The sequence below is a fragment of the Pleurodeles waltl genome, chromosome 7, assembly GCF_031143425.1.
Source record: "Pleurodeles waltl isolate 20211129_DDA chromosome 7, aPleWal1.hap1.20221129, whole genome shotgun sequence".
Lineage (NCBI taxonomy): Eukaryota > Metazoa > Chordata > Amphibia > Caudata > Salamandridae > Pleurodeles > Pleurodeles waltl.
Window position 1 is genome coordinate 1027194893 of NC_090446.1, and position 21300 is coordinate 1027216192.

Here is a 21300-nt window from a genome sequence, read left to right on the forward strand (position 1 = left end):
GGCGTAATTGTTCAGTTTTTCAGCCGCATCGCCGGGAGAGATGGAGTTATCCACCCATGCGTCTCCTCGTCCACGCCATGCCCTCTCAGGTGCAGTTTTAATCCCTCTGACTCAGGCAGGAGGGCAGCAGTGCAGCAGGGTATCAATCCAGTAAGGTAGTAGTCCAGCAAGGCAGCAGTCCAGTAGACTGGCAGTCCTTTCAGTAGCACAGTAGTCCTTTTTCCCGGCAGAGTCTCCACAGGTCCAGAAGTGTACTTAAGAGATGGTGTCAGAGGTTGAATATTTATACCAGGTGCCTCTTTTGAAGTGGAAAATGCTTCTAGAGGTTTTCCCTTGAAGTGCATAGGTTTCCTGCCTCCCCTGCTCTTGGACCAGACTAACTTTATGGGATATGCACATTTTGTGTGAAGGCAGACACACCCTATTCAATTGTAGGTAGGACTGTGCCCAGTTCTGCCCTGTCATCCTGCCAGATGATTGCCCATCCAGATACACCTAAGCACTCTGTTTTGTGTGGCTGTCTAAGAGGAATGCATAACATCCAACTTTCAGCTACACCCAGTCTTGTGACCCAGTGAAAGGCTGCAGGCAATAAGGGGCATATTTATACTTGTGTTGGGTCGAATTTGCGTCATTTTTTTAAACGTAAATTTGGTGCAAAACTAACTCCATATTTATACTTTCGGGCTAGACCTGTCTAGCGCCAAATGTATGGAGTTAAAGTCATTTTTTGGACGTAGAAACCTACTTTGCGTCAATGAGATGCAAAGTAGGCGTTCCCGTGCAAAAAGTGACTCTATGGCCTTAGCACAATATTTATCCCCCATGCTAAAATCATACACGGGAGGGAGGAGGGGTCAGAAAACGGTGCAAAGCTTGCTTAGCACCATTTCTTAACACCTGGGTCAGGGCAGGCGTTAGGGGACCTGGGGGCCTATTTCAAAGGAGGAACACCATGGAATAAGCCCACAGTTCCGCTCCCCAGGCACCAGGGACACCCCCACCCACACCAAAGGGACACCGGAGGATGGGGGACCCCATCCCAGGTAAGTATAGGTAAGTAAAGGTAAGTATTTTTTTTAAGTGCCATTGGGGGCCCTGAAATTGCCCCCCCCCCCACATGGCACTAGGTGCAATGGCCATACCCAGGACACTATAGTCCCCTGTGCTGGCCATTGGGGTGGTGGGCATGTCACCTATCTTTTCTAAGACAGGAGTCATGCAGTATGGATGGTTTTCTGTCAGAAAATGACTCTAGGCAGGTTAGAGTATTTTTTTTTTACTCTAATCTGCCTAACCACACAGCCAGCCCCACCCAACTAACATCATTTGTTTTTTTACGGTAGCCTACCCTTTGCACTGGCTTGCACCATTCCATAAATATGGTGCCCCGCTGGTGCACAGAAATGGGGCAAGCTGGTGCTAAGCCTTTTGGTGCAAAACTGCATTAGTGCAGTTTTGCACCAAAATGTATAAATCAGGGCCTAAATGAATATGCAGGAAAATGCCAACTTCTAAAATTACATTTTGAAAATTGTAAGTTAAAATCTGCCTGTACCATAAGAGAGGATTTTTCATTGCAATTCCAAAGGCATCTAATATGAACTGAAACTGGTTACCAGTTCCCATTTGGAAGTTACAACTTATTAAATGTAATAAAGTACCTCCAATATTATCCTATTCAACAGGTAGGCTTTGCAGTAGTGAAAAACAAATGTAAGCACTTTTCACTGCCAGGACATGTAAAACTTACAAGTTCATGTCCAACATTTTAAATACACTGTATCCTGCCCTTTGGGTTATCCAGGGCATAGCCTAAGGGTGACGTGTATTAAAAGGCAAGGTTTGGACTTGGCAAAAGGTTTCTTTTGCCCGGTCACAGAGATAGTTTAAAACTGCACACAGGCTGCAATGGCTGACCTGAGACATATTTAAAGGGCTACATAAGTGGGTGGTACAATCAGTGCTGCAGGCCCACTGATAGTATTTCGTTTTCAGGCCCTGGGCACAGGTAGTGCCACTTTACTAGGACATTACAAATAAATTAAATATGCCAATTGGGTATAAGCCAAATCTAGCATTTTTAAGGAGCGAGCACAAGCACTTTAGCACTGGTTAGCAGTGGTAAAGTGTGCGCGGTCCTAAGGCCAGCAAAAATTATGTCAGCAAAACAGGAGGTCTGAAGGAGAAAACGTTGGGGGAAAACGACACCAAGGATGCCAGGTCTAACAAACGCCATAAGAAATAATGAGAAAGTAAATTACTTTAAATAGCTACTGGTCCAGTGATTGTCCTGGGGAAGCATAATTGTCATCCTTACTATGTAGTGGTACCTGATTACTGGCACAGTAACTCACTGAGAATCCTTATCATAGGCACAGTGACTCTCTATTGAAGCAATACTCCTTGTTGGTTACTTGATTAATAGCACAACGTATTCTGAAGGAACATGATTCATTGCACAAACTGGTCTAATACAGCAGTATACTGCACATTAACTACATAACTACACGTTTTTATTGGCACAATGTTTTAATGATGGAACATAATTACTGGTGCATTAATGGTCTGATTAAGCATGCGTACTGGCACAATAACCAATAGAACACTAAAGAAGCAATGCATTTCCAATGAACCATGCCTATTAATCCACTATCCATCAGGATTATAGCACACTAATAGTCCTATTGGCCTGATTGTTGGCACAAGTACTTTGCTTATGTCTTCATATCTCAAGTAAGTGTGTTACTACGGAGTCAAATTATATTTTCTCGATTCACTTACATAGTAATGATTTTGCATTGTACATCGTTATCAAAACATAATCAAACAATGTAAAAGTATTTTAAAATTAGATTTTGCAAAAACTAGTTTGAAACTTCATTTTTGTACAACCACAAACACAAATAGAAACCAACAAACAATATGTGAATAATTATAATATTGAAAGTAAATATGCCCATGTGTTGACAGCGGAGAGAAATGTATAGACAAATTGCCTGAAACCAAAATACCTCCTAACAATCACATTCCTTTAGAATATTTAAGTACTTATGGGCATACATATACTTGTACTTTGTTATCTTTAACCTTACACCAGACTTTCTCTATTTTTAATGACTATTTCTCATTTTAGGACATAGAAAATGTAAGTTTGCCTCAAGATTTACCTATGAGTACCTGGATGCTAAGTCGGGGCATGTCCTGTACCACAGAATCAGACCTACAAATTCTTCACCTCACATCCATAGACCTGGACCCTGAAAACCAAGTGGACCCACAGTTTGAACAGAAATGAATCTATAACTCCAACTACGAAGAGAATATCTGCAAATGTCCTCCTCTACAGTGAAGAGGATTTCCTGTGTATTGCAGTGAAAAATACTTTATTCTGACCCTTTGAACCTCTTCCTGAGCAGGCAAGCGCCATCCGGCAAATTGGACTCCCTCATTTCTTAGCTTTCCTGCTACAGGTTGCTGTTCTTGGAAGGAATGTAACCACATAGAACAAAATATCTCAGTCTCGCATATTATAGACACCAGCATGGCGGTCTCTATGTGTCCGGAAACACTGGATTGTAACTTGATCGTTTCATTTGCGTGATCATGGTATTTGTTTTTGAAATTATATTTATTGTATTTGTTTTGGCCAATGTATCACCGTTCTTCATAAAACAAATAAGGCTTGTTATAATAACAACGAAACAAGTTAATACTGTCTTAGACTAGCATAATTTGACTGCATGGGGTCACAATCAATTCAATGTTAAGAGATTTGTAATGAAGTATTTCAAGAACACACAGCGTGTGAACAGTGGCTGGAATTGCTTATCCATCTTGCTTATAGGCACAATGATGACAATCAAACGATGTAATTTTCCGGAATTGACACTATTTTTCATATTTTACATAAATGCTTATTCACATTATTTTGCTTTAAAAACGCAATCTCTAATATCAAGAACCCGTTTATCTGAGTGAAAGATGGGGCGGTCCTGTCGTATTATTTATGTGCTTCCTTGTTCAGCTTAGAGTACAGAGGTGTAGTTCTCATAAAGAATAGAGTGGAGCCTTTATCTTAGAAAACAGGCCAGTATTATCAGAGAAGATGAGTGGTTGGAGGTGTGGAAACTGCAGCTAAGAAGTTGGCTTACTTTCGGAAATGGACCGTATCAACATATTTAAGGAACTTCTTTTTACCTAGCTGAAATTGACACCTGCTGATATTTATTGCATTAATAAAATTGTTGGCACTTCGCTCAAATAAAGAACTTCTTATATCTTAAACCCTACTAAGCTCATCAACTAAGGATTATACATTTCTACCCAAGGCATTCATTTTTTTTCACAAATACTTGGGCATTCCTAAGACCTTTGTAAAGTGTGCATCCTATTGAAAATGTTGCCTCATGACTCAGTCGCATTCTGTCGTCTCAGTAGGCTCCATTTTAAAACCCTGAGGCAAAACTGATGCAGACAGGTATACGGATGACAGAACAGGATACATCATTTTTCGATATGAACAGCAAAAGAGAGTTTCTAACACTGGGTCTCTCTAAAGCATTTCTAGGGTATCAGCAATTTCCATTAGAGCTTCTTAAACAATAAATGAAGTAGCCCTCTTTCAGAGCTTGAAAATAGGAAGAAGCAATTAAAGCACAACTGTTAGCAATCCCTTCTAAATCAGACACTTATGTGGTCATTACAACCCTGGTGGACGGTGTTAAAGCGGCGGTAAGACCGCCAACAGGCCGGCGGTAAAAAATTAGCAATTACGACCGTGGCGGAAACCTCCAACAAAGACAGCCACTTTAACACTCCGACCGGCACAGCGGTACAAACAAACAGCGCAGCGGTCACCGCCAACAGACAGGCGGGAGACAATGTACCGCCCACACTATTATGACAGGCCAATCCGCCACCTTTTCTGGGGCGGATTCACCGCAGATAAAAACATGGCGGAAACAGGAATTCCGAAGGGAAAACGCTCACCTCTACACACTCAGTGATCCAGCAATATTTCCAGTGAAACACAGGTAAGAATACAAACCTGCCTACTACATGTACCTATACACTATTGCCTCTCTACTGTCTGTCTTTTTCACCCAGTGTATGGTCACTGAGTTGTCACATTCCCTTATGATTTCACAGATCTGGGTCCCACAGTGTGACATCTGCTTTGATTCCTCATGGACTAGAGCTGTGTGACATACGTATGTTGACATTACAAATGAAAGAGCTTCTTGCTACAGTATTCCGAAATCACAGACAGACTCCAGATTGTTTTTTGCTTTAAGGGTGTTTATTTTAGTGCTCAACATTGGAGGGGGTAGCAAAATGGTGAGGGGTGATGGCGGAGGAATGTCCATGGCAGAGTCAAGTCTATTAGTCTCACAGGTGCATTGCCCAAATGGGCATAGGAAGTGGAGCTGGGGCAGTTTAAGGATGGACAGGGTGACAAAGTGGGACAGTAGGATGACAATCAGGGTGGTCTCATTTCTTGGCGGGGGTCTTGGCATCGTTCTCTGTCTTGTTCCTGGATCTCAGGGACCGTTTGCGAGGTGGTTCTCCCTCTGCAGGGCGTGGGGTGCTGGTGTGGTGGTCCTGTGGCGGAGCCTCCTGTCCACTAGCGCCGGTGGAGGTGGTGGGCAGTTCATCGTCCAGGCTAGTGTCAGGGGCCCCTTGTAGTGCCACAGTGTCCCTCCTGGTGTTGAGTACTTCCTTCAGCACCCCTACGATGGTGCCCAGGGTGGAATTGATGGTTCTGAGTTCCTCCCTAAAGACCATATACTGTTCCTCCTGCAGGCGCTGGGTCTCCTGAAACTTGGCCAGTACCGTTGCCATTGTCTCCTGGGAGTGGTGGTAGGCTCCCATGATGGAGGAGAGGGCCTCGTGGAGAGTGGGTTCCCTGGGCCTGTCCGCCCCCTGTCGCACAGCAGCCCTCCCAGTTCCCCTGTGTTCCTGGGCCTCCGACCCCTGGACCGTGTGCCCACTACCACTGCCCCCAGGTCCCTGTTGTTGTTGGGGTGGTGGGGTAGCCTGGGTTCCCTGTAGTGGTGGACACACTGCTGATTGATGTGTCCTGGGGACGGAAGTATGGGCCCGCTGGGTGGGTGCTGTGCTGGTGTTTCCAGAGGGGGGAAGCTCTGTAGTGGCCTGTGACTGGGTGTGGGGAACCGACTGTCCCGAGGTCCCCGATGGGCCGGGCTGGTCATCTAGATCCAGTTGGACAGAGGTGCTGTCATCACTGTGGGCCTCTTCTGTTGGTGGTGTGGACATGTGTGGACCCTCCTGTCCGGTGACGTTGGGTAGGGGTCCTGCAGGGGTATAAAGGCATGATTATTGCATCTGTGTGTGTCAAGGTGTGCAATGGGTGGGTGACCGTGTACCCCAGTGCTTGCATTCCTGTGTGGGACCTTGTGTGATGATGGTTTAGGGGGGTGTATGGATATGTGCAGTGGGCATGCTTTAGTGATGGGCGTCCATGCTTTGGTGTTGCATGCAGGGCTTGGTGTTGGGATGTGTGGTTTGTGATGTTGGGACATTTGTGAGGAGTAGGAATGATGGGGGTGACTGTGAGCATGGGGGTATGTGCTGGCATGCAGGTAGGGTGGGGGATGTAATAGTAAAGCTTTGACTTACCAGTGTCCATTCCTCCAGCTACTCCTGCGAGGCCCTGAGGATGCAGAATCGCCAAGACCTGCTCCTCCCATGTTGTTAGTTGTGGGGGAGGAGGGGGGGGTCTGCTGCCAGTCCGCTGAACCGCCAGGTGGTGTCTGGAGACCACGGAACGCACCTTCCCCCGTAGGTCGTTCCGCCTCTTCCTGATGTCCACCCGATTTCTTGGGTGTTGTCCCACTGCGTTGACCCTGTCCACTACTCTTCGCCTTAGCTCCATCTTCCTTGCAATGGAGGTGTGCTGCACCTGTGATCCGAATAGCTGTGGTTCTACCCGGACGATTTCCTCCACCATGACCCTGAGCTCCTCCTCCGAGAACCTGGGGTGTCTTTGCCGTGCCATGGGGTGGTGTAGGTGATGTATGGGGTGGTGTGTGGGGTGATAAGTGTGCTGATATGGAGTGGGGTGTTGTGTGAGGTGCGTGGAAGTTATGTGGGTGATGGTGTTGTGTGCCTGTGGATGCTTGTGTTGTTGATGGTGGTGTCTCTCTCTGGCTTTCGTTTGTGATTTGTGGTCGTAAGGGTTTGTGGGTGATGTGGGTGTGTGTTTTCTATTGTATTGAGTGTGTGGGAGTGGTGTGTGTATGTGTATCAGGTGTGTGTATTTCGAATTGTCCAATGTGGCTGTGTTTTGTATATGTGTGTGTATTTTGAGCCCAGTGGTGTGTACCGCCAATGGAATACGGCGGTTGAAAGACCGCCGCGTGGATTCATGGGTCGTGATAGTGTGGGCGTATTTCTGTTGGCCTGACGGTGGAAGTTTTGTTATCGTCAGTTTATCACTGACCTTTGGTGTGGCGGGATTGTGTGGGTGTCTGAATTTTGGCGGATTCCGAACTGTGGGTCATAATAGCTGTGGTGGAATTCTGCAGCCACGGCGGTGTGGTGGCGGTCTTCTGCACGGCGGTAAGCAGGTTTTACCGCCAACGTTGTAATGAGGACCTTAGACTCTTCTGTATTTAAAAATATGAATAGATAGCATGATTGTGGGGTCCCACACATGAGAAGGGAGGAGAACTCGATGTTGTTGATGTTGTCCATTAGTCTTCCTTGTACCCTAATCAATCTCCAATCACATCCTTTAGGAGTTAATGACAAAGCTAAGCATTCATCTTAAATGTCAGAGAGAGATGCATTCTAGTGGCTGAATTGCACAGACTGAACCTGGAAAATCTTGGGTCAATCCTGGCTACCCTTCTGGGCCAAAGTACGTGATCCTAAGCACACTATTTCTTTCACCCAGTACCCTCTCTGAATATTACATATTAGAGCACTTTCCAATACATGTGTTCATGATGTGCACTGTAAACAAAAGTATATTTAGTTTGTTGTAGAAGACTGCCTCCTAGTTGGCTAAAAGCACTGTCATCCGGGTGAGGCAGGAATATTTCTCAGTTCACATCTAAAAACTCTCACTTTTAAATAAAACTTCTCCATAGAGAGATATAATCTGATATACTAGGGTGAAAACCATTCACGTGTTAAAGAAAAAAACGGTATGATCTTTGAAAGCATCTTATCAGTCTCATGAAAACATTCACCACCAAGCAGTGCATTAAGCATGTTGCCAGACCAGAGTTCATTGTTAGTTGGAATGTTTATTGCATGATTTACATGCTAAATATTGCCAAGGTCCAGCTCATGCACAGGCTGTAAGAGCCTGCAAAGTCCCTTTGCTTTCCCTGTTAATTTTTAGACACACTCACCTCTAATTGGAGCCTTTGAAGCGGCAAGTCGGAAGAAAGGTCGTGAAGAGAACAAATTATAACCAAAAAATAACCATTTCCTATCTAAGAAAGACACACAGGAGCTGCAATGACCCTGCGAAAGCCACAGTGAGCTGCTGAACAAGACTAAATGGACATTGCCAAACCACGGCACGAGGGCCACAAGTATTCACATTAACTTTGGCATGCTTTCTTGACAGTCTTGTGCAATGTCTTGGGATGCGTGAACAGTGACACTTCATGAGGATAGTTTGGAGCAGGGGTCTCCAACCCTTTCTGTAGCTAGAGCTACTTCTGATCACTGAAAATCAATGTGAGCTACTAAAGGATAAACAACACGCTCATTATTACCAGATACCCCCACCTTCCTTGACTTTCAGTCTAATGTCCATAGAGCCAGCCACTATGGTTTGAACAAAATACTTTGACTAGGGGCTCTATGAAAAGGCTACCATGTTTATCAGTGAGAGGGTGGACTTTGGAGATGTATGAACATGTGTGCAAATTAATGGGATATATTTGTATGGATAACTGGGAGCCTGTGCCATATGTACACAGGACATACCTTTTGCCATATTTGGCAGCGTTACATATATAATACAAATATACAGTCTTTTTTTAAATAGGAGAAATTTAAGGTGCAAAAATATTCAAATGTGTAACATGTTTCTACACTTTAAATTTCTCCCATTTAAAAATATGACTATTTTCCAGTTTTAAATATGGCGCAGTGTTCTAAGAGCCACTTGGAGCAGGAGGCTTGCTCTTTGTAAATGCAACACTTTGAAAAAAATTGAGAAAATTAAAAGGAAAAGTTAATTATAAGGTAACTTTTAATTTTAATAGTCTCCATTTTAAAGTAATTGAGTAACATAATGTTGTTCTCACCTCCAGTATTGAATTGACAAGGACTTTTAGTTAAGAGTAAATTACTTTAGTGTTTCAGTTCTTCACCACAGTGCCCTGGACCATAAATCTGACTCCAGCACTGCTCCTTATCAGGCCCTGCTATCTGCAGCCTGATGATAATAATGTAAAATAAGCACAAATTATCCCGTCTTTAAAAGGAGAAGTGTAACCCTATGTTTGTTTAAAATGAAGTCAGGTCCACAAGCCTGGGAGCTGCTGGTAGCTTGGATCACTGGTTGGAGACAACTTGTCTGGACAACAGAGATGTAATGTGCTAGCAAGGCACGCTCCACTGCATCAGAGTGACAGCTCTGCCACAGCCTGAGCCACTGCTGTGGGCTGACATTAGCAGGGAAATCTCATAAGCAGCACTTTACAAAACAACCCAATGTGGCAACATCAACAACATACATGTTTCTATAAAACTCAAACATGCACATTGTATCTGTTTTGCTTCACTAATGATGCCTGTCACATGCACTGCCTCCGGTCCTGCCATCCTGCTCTCAACTCATCACAGTCAGGCTTGCTGATCACCCCTTGCTGGCCGAGTTGGAATAGGTTGAACCGTCGCTGATTGACACACTGTTTGGGAAGCACAGGCCGCAGCCTGAAGCACTCAAGTGCAGTCAGTCAAAGACGGTGGTGTTCGTCAAGGGGGTGGAGTGGCCCTACCCTCCAGCAGCCCACACAATCAAGGGCTTAAACCAGAAAAGCCCAGAAAACTCTGCGAAATGCTCATGTGCAGTAAATGCATGTGCCTGTCAATGCTGTGAGTGCCTTATCCTCGCGCAGAGCAAGGGTCAGAAGCTATGCTGATTGCTGAGCAATTAAAACTTACTGCAGGTAGGATCCATGTAATTTATAAAAATGAAAGAGGTAAGAAATATGGGGAACATAGCCCTACACCCTTTAAAAGAAAGCGCACGTGCCTGAAGAAATATGACATCCCCCCCCCCATCCTGATGGAGCTACATTGGTTCACATTGCCGGCCCATGCCATCTTCAAAACCGGTTGCATCAGTTAGAAAGCCATCACAACCAGCACTACAGCTTATCTTGCAGACAAGCCTACCATCTCTGGTGGATTTGGGCACACCTGCAAACCAGGACACCATCAGATTGCAGACAAGGAAGAATGAAAAAGAAAAAAGAAAAACCCAAAATGTGGAACAAGAGAATCCCAAAATCTGGAACAACATCTCGGTAGCCATCAGGACTGCCTCAGTGCTGCTCCAACTAAGGAAAGAGTTGAATACTTACCTATTTAAAGAACACAACATCACAATGCATTGCCACCCACAACCCGCTTTCTCTCCTCTTACTCTTTGAATGTATGCTCGTTTTAGACCATGTACAAAACTCAGCTGCTTTGTGGCTAGTTTTACCGTTTGAAATACCAAAGCCATATATACATGTGTGTAAACTAAACTACTTACCCACTGAAGACATTTTTAATTTGGGATATCTCTCTCATTTTGGAGTTGAATCCTGCTTAATTAGTTAAGCAAACCTATATTACACATGAGAAAATGGAAGATAAGCAAAAGAGTGAACAAACAAACCACAAACCAGAAAGCTAAGCAGACTGTTTCCAGAAGGGCAAGTTATGCCCCAAAACAAAGAGAGGAGGGGTCACTTGTAGTACATTTAGCTCAAAACATACTTTTGCTAAACTACATATTAATCTATTCAATCTCATTAGAAAAATCGCACTTATAATTACATTCTAGGCTAGAAATCTGTGATTTGGCCTACATAGTGGCCTAGACAGTAGATTAAAGGAAATGGCATGCTAAGGTCGGTATTGACAAACAGATAACTACTTTTTCCATCTCATGGCCACGTAAGACTTGGGGAGTTTAGAAAATATGTCTTTAAAAAGGTTCAAATACTTTCCAGAAGATGTAAAAAAACTGACAGATAAATACTGAGAATCCTCAAAGAAATCTACACTATCATGATCGGAGACGTTGATTAAGGAAAAAACAATGTCCTACTGAGCAGGGAAAATAACAGACAAGAATTAAACATTCAACTTAACCAATAAAATTGCTACAAAGCATTGAATTCTGGCTCCACCATAGACAGCCATTGACAATTGTTTTTATTGATATTGAACTTATTGCACATTAGATTGAACTAGTAACTGGCTTGTCAATCCATTTGACTAAGATTGGCACCTGTTCAATGTATGTCAACACTTTCTTGTGCTAAACTATAATATAAACATATAGGGGGTGATTATGACCTTGGCGGACGGCGGAGGCCGTCCGCCAAGGTACCGCCGCCAAATGACCGCACCGCGGTCAAAAGACCGCGGCGGCCATTCAAACATTTCCTCTGGGCCGGCGGGCGCTCTCCAAAAGAGCGCCCGCCGGCCCAGAGGAAATGCCCCTGCAACGAGGACGCCGGCTCAGAATTGAGCCGGCGTAGTTGCAGGGGTGCGACGGGTGCAGTTTGCACCCGTCGCGTATTTCAGTGTCTGCATTGCAGACACTGAAATACACAGTGGGGCCCTCTTACGGGGGCCCCTGCAGTGCCCATGCCATTGGCATGGGCACTGCAGGGGCCCCCAGGGGCCCCGCGACACCCCCTACCGCCATCCTGTTCCTGGCGGGAGACCCGCCAGGAACAGGATGGCGGTAGGGGGTGTCAGAATCCCCATGGCGGCGGAGCGCGCTCCGCCGCCATGGAGGATTCCCCCTAGCAGCGGGAAGTCGGCGGGAGACCGCCGACTTTCCGCTTCTGACCGCGGCTGAACCGCCGCGGTCAGAATGCTCGTGGGAGCACCGCCAGCCTGTTGGCGGTGCTCCCGTGGTCGGTGGCCCTGGCGGCCACCGGCCGCCAGGGTCAGAATGACCCCCATAAATATTTAGACCTGAAGCATGCTGAAATTGACAATAGAGCAACTGCTTTGCAGCTGTACCCTTTACCACCTACCTTTTTCCATTTGTGTGGGTATTTTATTTTAAACGAATAACGAATGCATTAGTGTGTGTACAATACTAGTGTTGAAACACACATGATTATTTGTTGAAATGCTCATGATTATTTGACAAGCCCAATCAAATTATAGCTATCTATCTTAAAAGTAGGGATGGGCATAACTGGTGTAATTCGCTCTAGCATAGTTATTCATAATTTCAGAAAGTACTCATAATTATGTGTAATTATGTGAGATGCGGGATTCAGAATTTAACGCAATTTTCTGGCACAATGCATCCTCACTTCCAACATGAGACAGATGATGCATTTTGCATTAAGAAAATAGCTCTAAATGCTACAGGAACAGCTGTAGCCAGCAGCCATTATCTCTCTTGGCTCATTGTTCCTGGGCTACTGCAGTAGATGTTTTCCCCAAATTACACTTGGGGCCAGATGTACCAAAGGGTTTTTCCCATTCTGTGTCAATGGGAAAATGTGTTCGTACATATGGCCCTTAATTACTCTATCTGGAGTAATAGTAAAATTTCGGTAATTTTGCATCATGAGAGGGATGTGTAATTACTGAAATTCCTCTAATTACTCTAGCGTAATTAAAATTTCACCCAGGCCTGATTAAAAGACATACAACATTTTATTGGATGGACTTTAATCAGTATGTGAATGTACTTTTTAAGTTATCTCTCATGTTTAGCTTAAAAAAGCAGACCAGCATTATTTCTGATTTAAGGATGCAAGTTTAGAGTACAAGTGCACAACTTGTATAGACTTTTGGAAATGTTTATTTGTTATCTTTTTGTTATTGTACCATTTTCCTAACAAAACCATATCCCTATACAAAAACGAAGTATGTAATTTGTATTAACAAGATAACAAATCACGTAAACTGTTGACATGCATCACAAGGTAGAGGGGTTCTGCCTAGCACATACCTCGGATTTTCGTTTCACTGAATGGTGTGGTTATAGAGCTTCAACAACCAAACTGCCTTCATCGTATTTACCAAACAATATATATTTCAGACTAACAGCACAACATGATCATGACACCTTCTTTCAGGAATTGTAACTGTCCAATCTGTGGGTAGTGTCATTCCTTAGAAAGCAGTGAAAGTAACAATCAAGGAGCCGAATAAGGACAAATTCCTAGTCCCAGTGGCTTTTTCGCTGAATTAAAAGAACAATTTGCAGGTTTTCTAATGTCCTCATTGTTTGAGATGCCACAATGTAATGAGTCCCACATTCCTCGTGTGAGGGACTATTTATGATTCTAATTTTAAAAAATGTCAACACTTTCCATTCCCATGGGACATTTTCTGTGAAAGGCCCCTAAATCTGAGCGATGATCTAGTCAAGGATAACACATATAACCGCAGAGGTTCACTATAGGATTAGAGGCTTATTGGATAGAAGACTGTATGAGTGAGACAGTATTCTTTTGTTTGCCATGTATGAGGCCTATTTGTGAGGCTTCTGAGTGTTTCACTTGTAAGAGCATATTTCTCATTGCACAGCAAACAGGTCATTAGGAGTATAAGGAGATTCACAAGGAAAAATGGACATCTCCGTACTAGACTATGAGTGTCCAGAGCAAAACTTACAGGATCTCACCGAACTGTGTAACTTATTTATGCACTCTTCAGCATAGGGGCATTTGTAGTGGACTTCAAGTGGCTAAAATTTGGCATGCTTCCAAGATTTCTAGTTCAAGATACACTGGCACCTGCACGTACCAAAACTAAATTTGTCTTTTCGATTGTGGCTTTGGGTAGTGGGTGTTCCAATTATATTTAGAGATGTCTCTTTGTTTTTGCCATTGTCCTCGGACAGAACGTTCAGATTTGCCTGGGTTATTTTGGGGATTTTTATTAAGAAGTTGCAGGTTCTCTCTCTGTGCTAAATATGGGGTTCTTTTGATGGGTATCTCCAGTGCTCAATTTGTAAATAAAAGTGTGTGGGTGCCCAAAGCCCTCCTCTTAAACACGCGGCTGCTGCAATTGAATGTGCGAACCGGAATACTGAGGCAGCGTAATCCTGAAGCCATCTCGGACCTCTTCAATCCATTTAAAGCCACTTCCTGTTCCTTCAGCACACTCTTATAGCTTTCTGCTTTCTCCCATTGTGACGCTTTTTCGTTTTTTCCTTCCTTCCTATTTCCCATATGTCTTTTGCTCGCAGTAAATGCTTGAGGCAAAACAATAAGTGACTTCCCTCAAAAATAAGTGCAGATGCTCTGCACCGGAAACAGCAAGCACAAATTAAGCTCTGGGTATCTCCCTTCATTCACAAATGATTGTGAGTATGGAACTCCCCCAGGTTTGAATATTTTTGTTCGTGTTTGGGAATTTTCTTTTTCGATTTCTGTATTGAATTTTCAATGTGTTTAACTACGGTTAGTTTTTTATGTTCTACTTCTTATTTGGGCTCTTGATGCAATAACTTTCCTGCTGTTGAACACCTTGTGTCCAAAACATGCCCTGATCTGAGCACCCCCATGCTGCTCTCAACTTTATTGTTCACCCTTTTCCTTATCTTTGCAACGACTCAAGCTACCGTTGTAACTTGCATTTCCCATCTTCACATCGTTCCACCATTGGGTCACAGTTCTGTTCCCTTTCCCTTTCAAAAAGGCTCCAATTCTCCTTATTGTGAACCTCTTTTCATAACCAGCACTCTGTTGCTTATTGGTGAGGTTACCTCTGTATATAAATACAACACCAGTGTCTCTGACATTCAGCATTTGTCCTCTTTTAATTTAACCCCACTGCCTTTTAAATACTACCAAGAGAAGGTGAATGATTACAGGGTTATTGAATCATTTTCCCCAAGTGACCTATCCTTAAGGTTCGCACATCACCTGAAAAGTATGAGTACATGTAGTCAAACACATAAGGGGTTGCAAAATTCACACATTGGCTTTATGAGGGTTAGAGGTCAGTGTGCTATTGTTCTTAATGATGTAAAGGCCTTAAAAAGGAGGCCAGAAACATTATTCACCCAGTAAATCTATTTATTAACCAGATTAATGTAGGAAACAATAGCTCACAAATAAGCAGAGAAACATGTTTTGCGTGCCCCTTTTACATAGATGAATTGTTCAACTCAATATGTTACATTTTGTGAATTGACATGGTTTCCATTAGGGTTGGCGTATATATCAAAATTGGTAATTTATTTGGAGATATGCAATGGCAAAAATGCATCTCAATCCAGAGTTATGCCATGGTATCTAATTTGCTGTAAGGACACATAGTAATACAATGCACCAAAGTTAGTTCTTTGTTGGAAGTAATATGCTGTCACATTTGTGCTAGCTATATTGAGTGTACTCCGCACATGTCAATCTTGTTATTGATAATCTGATAATCCAGAATTACATGTCATATTTATGAACTTGAGCATTGATGCCCTCACTTATACACTTAGGCTCATCATTGTTTAGGTAACTATGCACTGGTTTCATTAATATATGCAGTTGTGTAAATTCAGTCAACTGCTCTGAGTTAGTGCTGACCTTAAATCACATGAACTGAAATTCCCAAATATTTTAAAGGCTTATGGAAGGAAATTAATTATCATATTGTAAAACCTGCGCTCTCTTCATCTACCATATAGATTTTTGTTTTTCAATTAGATCCAAGATTTGGTGTACTCAGAGAGGAAATGAGAAAGGTGAAGCCTAGGTATGGTTCTGGTAAACTTTCAAATGAAATCCTAAAATAGAAAGGCCCTTTCCCCAAAGTAATGAATGTGGAGGAGTTGGAGTACCCACTTCAATGGGTTAGAAAGGAGAAGAGAGGAAAGATCACTTTCAAAATATGCTGTAAGTTGGCATTCCTCAAATGGGTGTCAGAAAAAAAGAGGACAGTGTGGAGAGAAATCACAGCAATAGATAAAGCAAGCGTTGTAGGTCAGTGGCGCAAAGGAAAATTCCACTTTTTGATTCTAACTGCATGAAAAGTTTTCCACACATCCCTTTTTTTTATAAACATGTTTGATTCTGAAGCAGTCGGCAATTTTGAGGCAGATGTTTTGATCATCAATTTGTGATTTAGGGTCTGATTACAGTTTGGCAGACTTGTCACCACCGTCATGGTGGCGTTGGAAACCCCAACTGCCGACTAGGTGGTCCATCAGCCGAACTACGATGTTGGAGGTTTGCTGAACTAGAGACTGCTGCAGTTTCGCTGATACTGGCAGCCATTCGCCAACTGCCTTGATAGTGGCTGGGGAAAAGCAGTTATCAGAGGGCGGTATAGACAAAGGTAACGTCATCCACATAGCGAGGTGCTTTTCCGTCGAGCAGACTGTGGCAGGGAGAGTGCCTGCTTCAAGATACGGAATCGAAGGAAATGGGTTCCTGCTCCCCAGTTTCCTTCTTTTCCCTTCACTCTCCAACGTGGACCCCTTTGGCAAGCCCTCCCCCAATCACAGCAGCAACTTCACACCAAGAAATACAGGTAAGTACCTTTGGCATTTTTCTGCCATTGACTGGACTGGGCGTATATGGCCCAGTCTCCAGCAATGGAATGGTACATGTAAAAAGTATTTTTAGACATATGTCATGTATATGTGTACCATTTGGTCAAAATGTACACACCTGCATTGACACAAATGTAAAAATATACCTTGTTTTACTGACCGCGTCCCCCGCCATCAGGAACATCACCGCTGGGCCAGCTGGACCAACGGTAACATTGTAATATGGCGGGCGAAAAAACATCGACTCAGCGGTCTTTTTGGGACTGCCCCTTTGGTGGTATGGCGGGCCGACTGAATAACTCATAATCGGGCCATTAATTCTCTGAAGACACAGGAGCAAATTCAGGACAAATATTACAACATAAAACAGCATTGATAACGCACTGCCTTCTTAACATGAAGCAAAACAATATTAATCTTGGCTGATTTAACATACCTGGCACTGTTTAGTGACAACGAGTGGTGTTAGTAAGATCCAGACATTGCTCTGAATTCATTTGTTCATAGGCCTTACAATCATCCAGAATCAAGAAGGCATGCTATGCATGGGAGTCCACTGATTGACAGCAATTCTCAAAAAGAGGTTGATGCAGCATTCCATGTTGTCTTGCTGGGGTCATCTTGGTTATTCTTGTTAGAACAACGGGGACAACCTCAAGTCTGATTTACTGTTTAAAATCATAGTCCAGAAGGGAAACTGATGGATCCAAACAACCAAGCTTTTCTGAATACCGAAGTAGAATGCCCATTAGTGAAACGTGTCTTAGAGTGGTAAGACCTGACCTCCTTAAGAGCACTTCGATGAAGGCATAAATATAAAGTTATTAGCTTGGATACCATAAAGATAACATGAAGCATGTGCCATGGCCATATTTCAAGAGAATACTTTCAGTCTCGTAAGAATACAGCAGCCTTTGGGCTTTTTTAGTCAGAAAATTCTTACCTGATATCAATGTTGACTACAGCGGATCACTTCATAACTCCATCTGGGACTTTCTGCTTTCACTTGGTGCTGTATGTGCAACGACAGGAGCTGTGTTCTCACTTTCTAAGCAATGGAGGTGAGGGTATGTTGACTTGGCCGTTCCCACGAGAATAGAACTGTACTGGAGGAAAGTGTCTGCAAATATGCCTGGCTGCATGTAAAACAACAATGAAAGGTAGGCTTATACTCTAGTGATTGCCTCCATTTGATGCAACAAATACTTGCAATTATGTATGCAGTATAGAAATACTTGCATATGTCATTCGTAAAAAGAGTCTATAATGTGATAATGTATGCAGAAGTAACACTGAACTTAAATAACGCAAATGCAAACCAATGTGCATAGTTTACATAAAATAAAAACATCTAATAACGATGTGTCAGTATTACTGTTAGTGCATTTAATGCCCATATAAATAGCTTTCCTAAATTAGAGGTGACCAGACTCGATTATTCACTACCCTATCTCTAAAATCTGTAAATAAATAGCCCTGTTCATGTTTGCAAATGTACAGTTAAATTTGAAGTTCTATAAATTAATATACACGTATTTTCCTGTTGGATTACTGCAGTCACTTGTGTCCAGTGTTTTAGAACTGAAGTTTTAAAAGGGTTCCTATGTCATTTGACATTAGGTGAATATAAAACTCTTTGCCATCAGTTAGAAAATAGTATTTGTACATTTTCAAATATGATAGGCTTGTGTGTGTGTACATATAAACGCTATTGTCCTTTCAACACTTTCTGCTTTTATTTAAATGAAATGCAATTTGGACCTATTTAGTGCACAGGCATTTAAAATATTTGCCATGTTACTTTCAAGTATTGTACATATTTCTATTGTAGATCTTTCAGAAAACTTTCTGTATTTCAGAAAAATATAAACGTGACAGGCTCACAACGGAGCCTTGTTGTCAAAGATAATGAACCGTGGGTGCGCCAACAGCTCATCTTAATCAACGGGCTCAGAACTGAAATAACGCAATGTACGTGTGGAGCTCAGATCAATACTGCATTTTCTTCAAGCTGGAAACCTGAAATCCCTTTTCTCAGACTATTAAAAATAGTTCTCAACTCCATGTCAATGATCTATTCCTTTCTGTCCTGTACCACAGATCTGATATGACAGTCAGTAGTGAAGATGGAAAGGATTGTGCCTAAGGTAGACTCAGAGAGTAAAGAATAACGAAGAGCGTGGAAAGGGTAATAAAATCTGCTTGGCGTTAAACCTCTACAGAAATCAATTTACAGTACATTAAAAATAATACGTTCAACAATAAAACTAAAAAACATTTATTCATCTGTATAATTGTTAATGATATGTTGCTGTCACTGTTTTGACTCTCCTTATTATATTTACAAACGACCCTTAACCAAAATAAATGCACATTAATACAATGCAAAAAAATAACGATGGCACAATTAGTTTATTCAAGGATTTTTTCAGAAGAAATCAAATTTGCCGGGGTATGGCCACAACTTCCACAGAGTGAGATACACAGTGGAATCAATCTGAGGCCTTTGGTTCCACGTGCAGAGATCCTGGGGCCACGGGTACTGTGTCTCCAGTGGTGTATCGAAACCTGAGGGCCCCCCTCTGCAAGGTACCTGGATGGAGGCCCTCTGCACCCAGTCAGGTGGGCGCAGGGACCTTTGTTACGCCACTGTGTGTATCCACACAAATAGCTCCCTGTGACTGGTGATATGTTCCTGGAATCTTAATGGGACACCGGCCGCTGTGAGGACTGTAAATTGATGACTCAAATGCCTCCATCTTCCACCACCACCATTGAATACTAGAGAGCCCCTGGTGCATGAAGATTCAACTTTGTGGGTACTTTTGTGTCTTTGGGTGGTGTGTAACCCTTATCCCCAGTGAAGTATTGCACACCTTATTTCAATGACCACTCTTACTGCTTATGTGCATGTGATACTGATTTGTTAGGACAATGGGACAGTGCACCAGCCCTCACACGTGGGTGCCCTGATTTGACAATATCATGGGGAAGCCCAAGCACAGCAAGGGAACGATGGCCAAGAAAGGTGGAACTGTACCTGGTTCCGTGCATGGAGATGGGGGACTCCCTGAGAGACATGAAAACAACAATGAATGAACACACTGGCAAGTTCGACAAAATCCTGCTTACAATATTATACTCCATGACTGCCCTGGACTCAAAATTGTTCTTGTACACATTGATAAAAAACCTTTTGTGAACCAAGCACAGGAAACTGACAAATTCACTTAATATTAATGTGCCCTGACAAGCATGAAGCTGTTCATGCAGGAACTCTAGAGACAAGTGAAGGATTTGAAGTCTGCTGAAGAACTAATTCATGGCACAATAAAAGTCATGTAGTTGGAATACCTGGAAAAGCTGAAGGTCCCAGTGCAGAGTTGTTTCTGGAAAACTGGATGTCTAACAAAGACATAGAGGATAAAGTGTCAACGTTTTTCAAACTAGGAAGAGTGAACAGAGTACTGGGAGGGCCACCTGTGCCAGGACTGCACCCAAGACTCATGGTGGAGAAATTGCTGAATTTTAGGGACTTATACCACAACCCGTAAACTGCAAGAAACAAAGATCCCTAGATCACAGGGAATACCAAGGTCTCCTTCTACCCAGATGACACTGCTGTGGTAGAATTAAAATGGTTCTCATTCATGCAGTCACTGTTAGCATTTGTGACAGCTGGGATTAAAATGTGCATTGCATTACCTGCCAAACCGCAGTATGATTGATGACAAAGACTCTCACTTGTTCATGTTGGCTTAGAAAGCGCAAATGAAGATAGAATCCAAAATGATATGCTCTACTGATGGATCAGGGCAAAGGCAAATGGATGCTGGCACAGTGGCAAAACAAGAAGAGTTTCAGAGGAAAGCTGACTGGTAAGCCAAAAAAGGAACAAATGGAACGAGAGAGGGCACATAGCATTTTAGATGTGCAATCATGCAATGGCACCTACCTTTATGTGCCTAGGCAAATTCAGCTTCAGTTGGGAACCACACACGAATCAGAAACAGAGAATGCTGCATGAGGGTAGCATCGGAGGGACCAGCTATCTTGCTGATGACATCTGACTAGATCTTTTTACTGTTACTCAAGTATCCATAGTATGGATATCTATACTTGTAGAGGAAAAAGTTTAAATCGGAATGTAACATAACACATATATCATTGTGACATGGAATGTCATGGGGATAAAAACTGTAGCGAGGAGATACCAGATGTATTCATATTCTTAGTACACACTACTAAATATTACACATAAATTTACAAATATATAAATCAGGACGGTGGAAATACCTTTGGCGACATTCTGAAATCACAATTGACTCCTCTTGGGTAGTGACTCACACAATCACAATACCTCCCACCCATACCACAAAGAACATCACAATATAAGGGGTATATCATGTTAACTAAAACAGGCTTATTGGCTTTGTCAAAGGGTCACAATAATAATATATAAAACCAGCAGTTTGGCTTTGTCAAAGGGGGTCACTGCATTATAAGGCCGATAGCCAGTTGTTAAAAATCACCATCTTATCACAGGATTTATTAGCGAT

At 42.8% G+C, this 21300-nt stretch overlaps 1 protein-coding gene across 1 annotated transcript in view; it reads left to right on the forward strand.

Annotated features, from left to right (window-relative positions):
• The window catches only part of LOC138245864 (cilia- and flagella-associated protein 337-like), a 1005044-nt gene extending 1000835 nt beyond the window's left edge, over positions 1-4209 (forward strand). Inside the window, 1 exon segment of the mRNA XM_069199842.1 lies at positions 3137-4209. Within this exon segment, the coding sequence (XP_069055943.1) occupies positions 3137-3298 (162 nt within the window). The 3' untranslated portion in view covers positions 3299-4209.
• The last annotated feature ends 17091 nt before the right edge of the window (positions 4210-21300 follow it).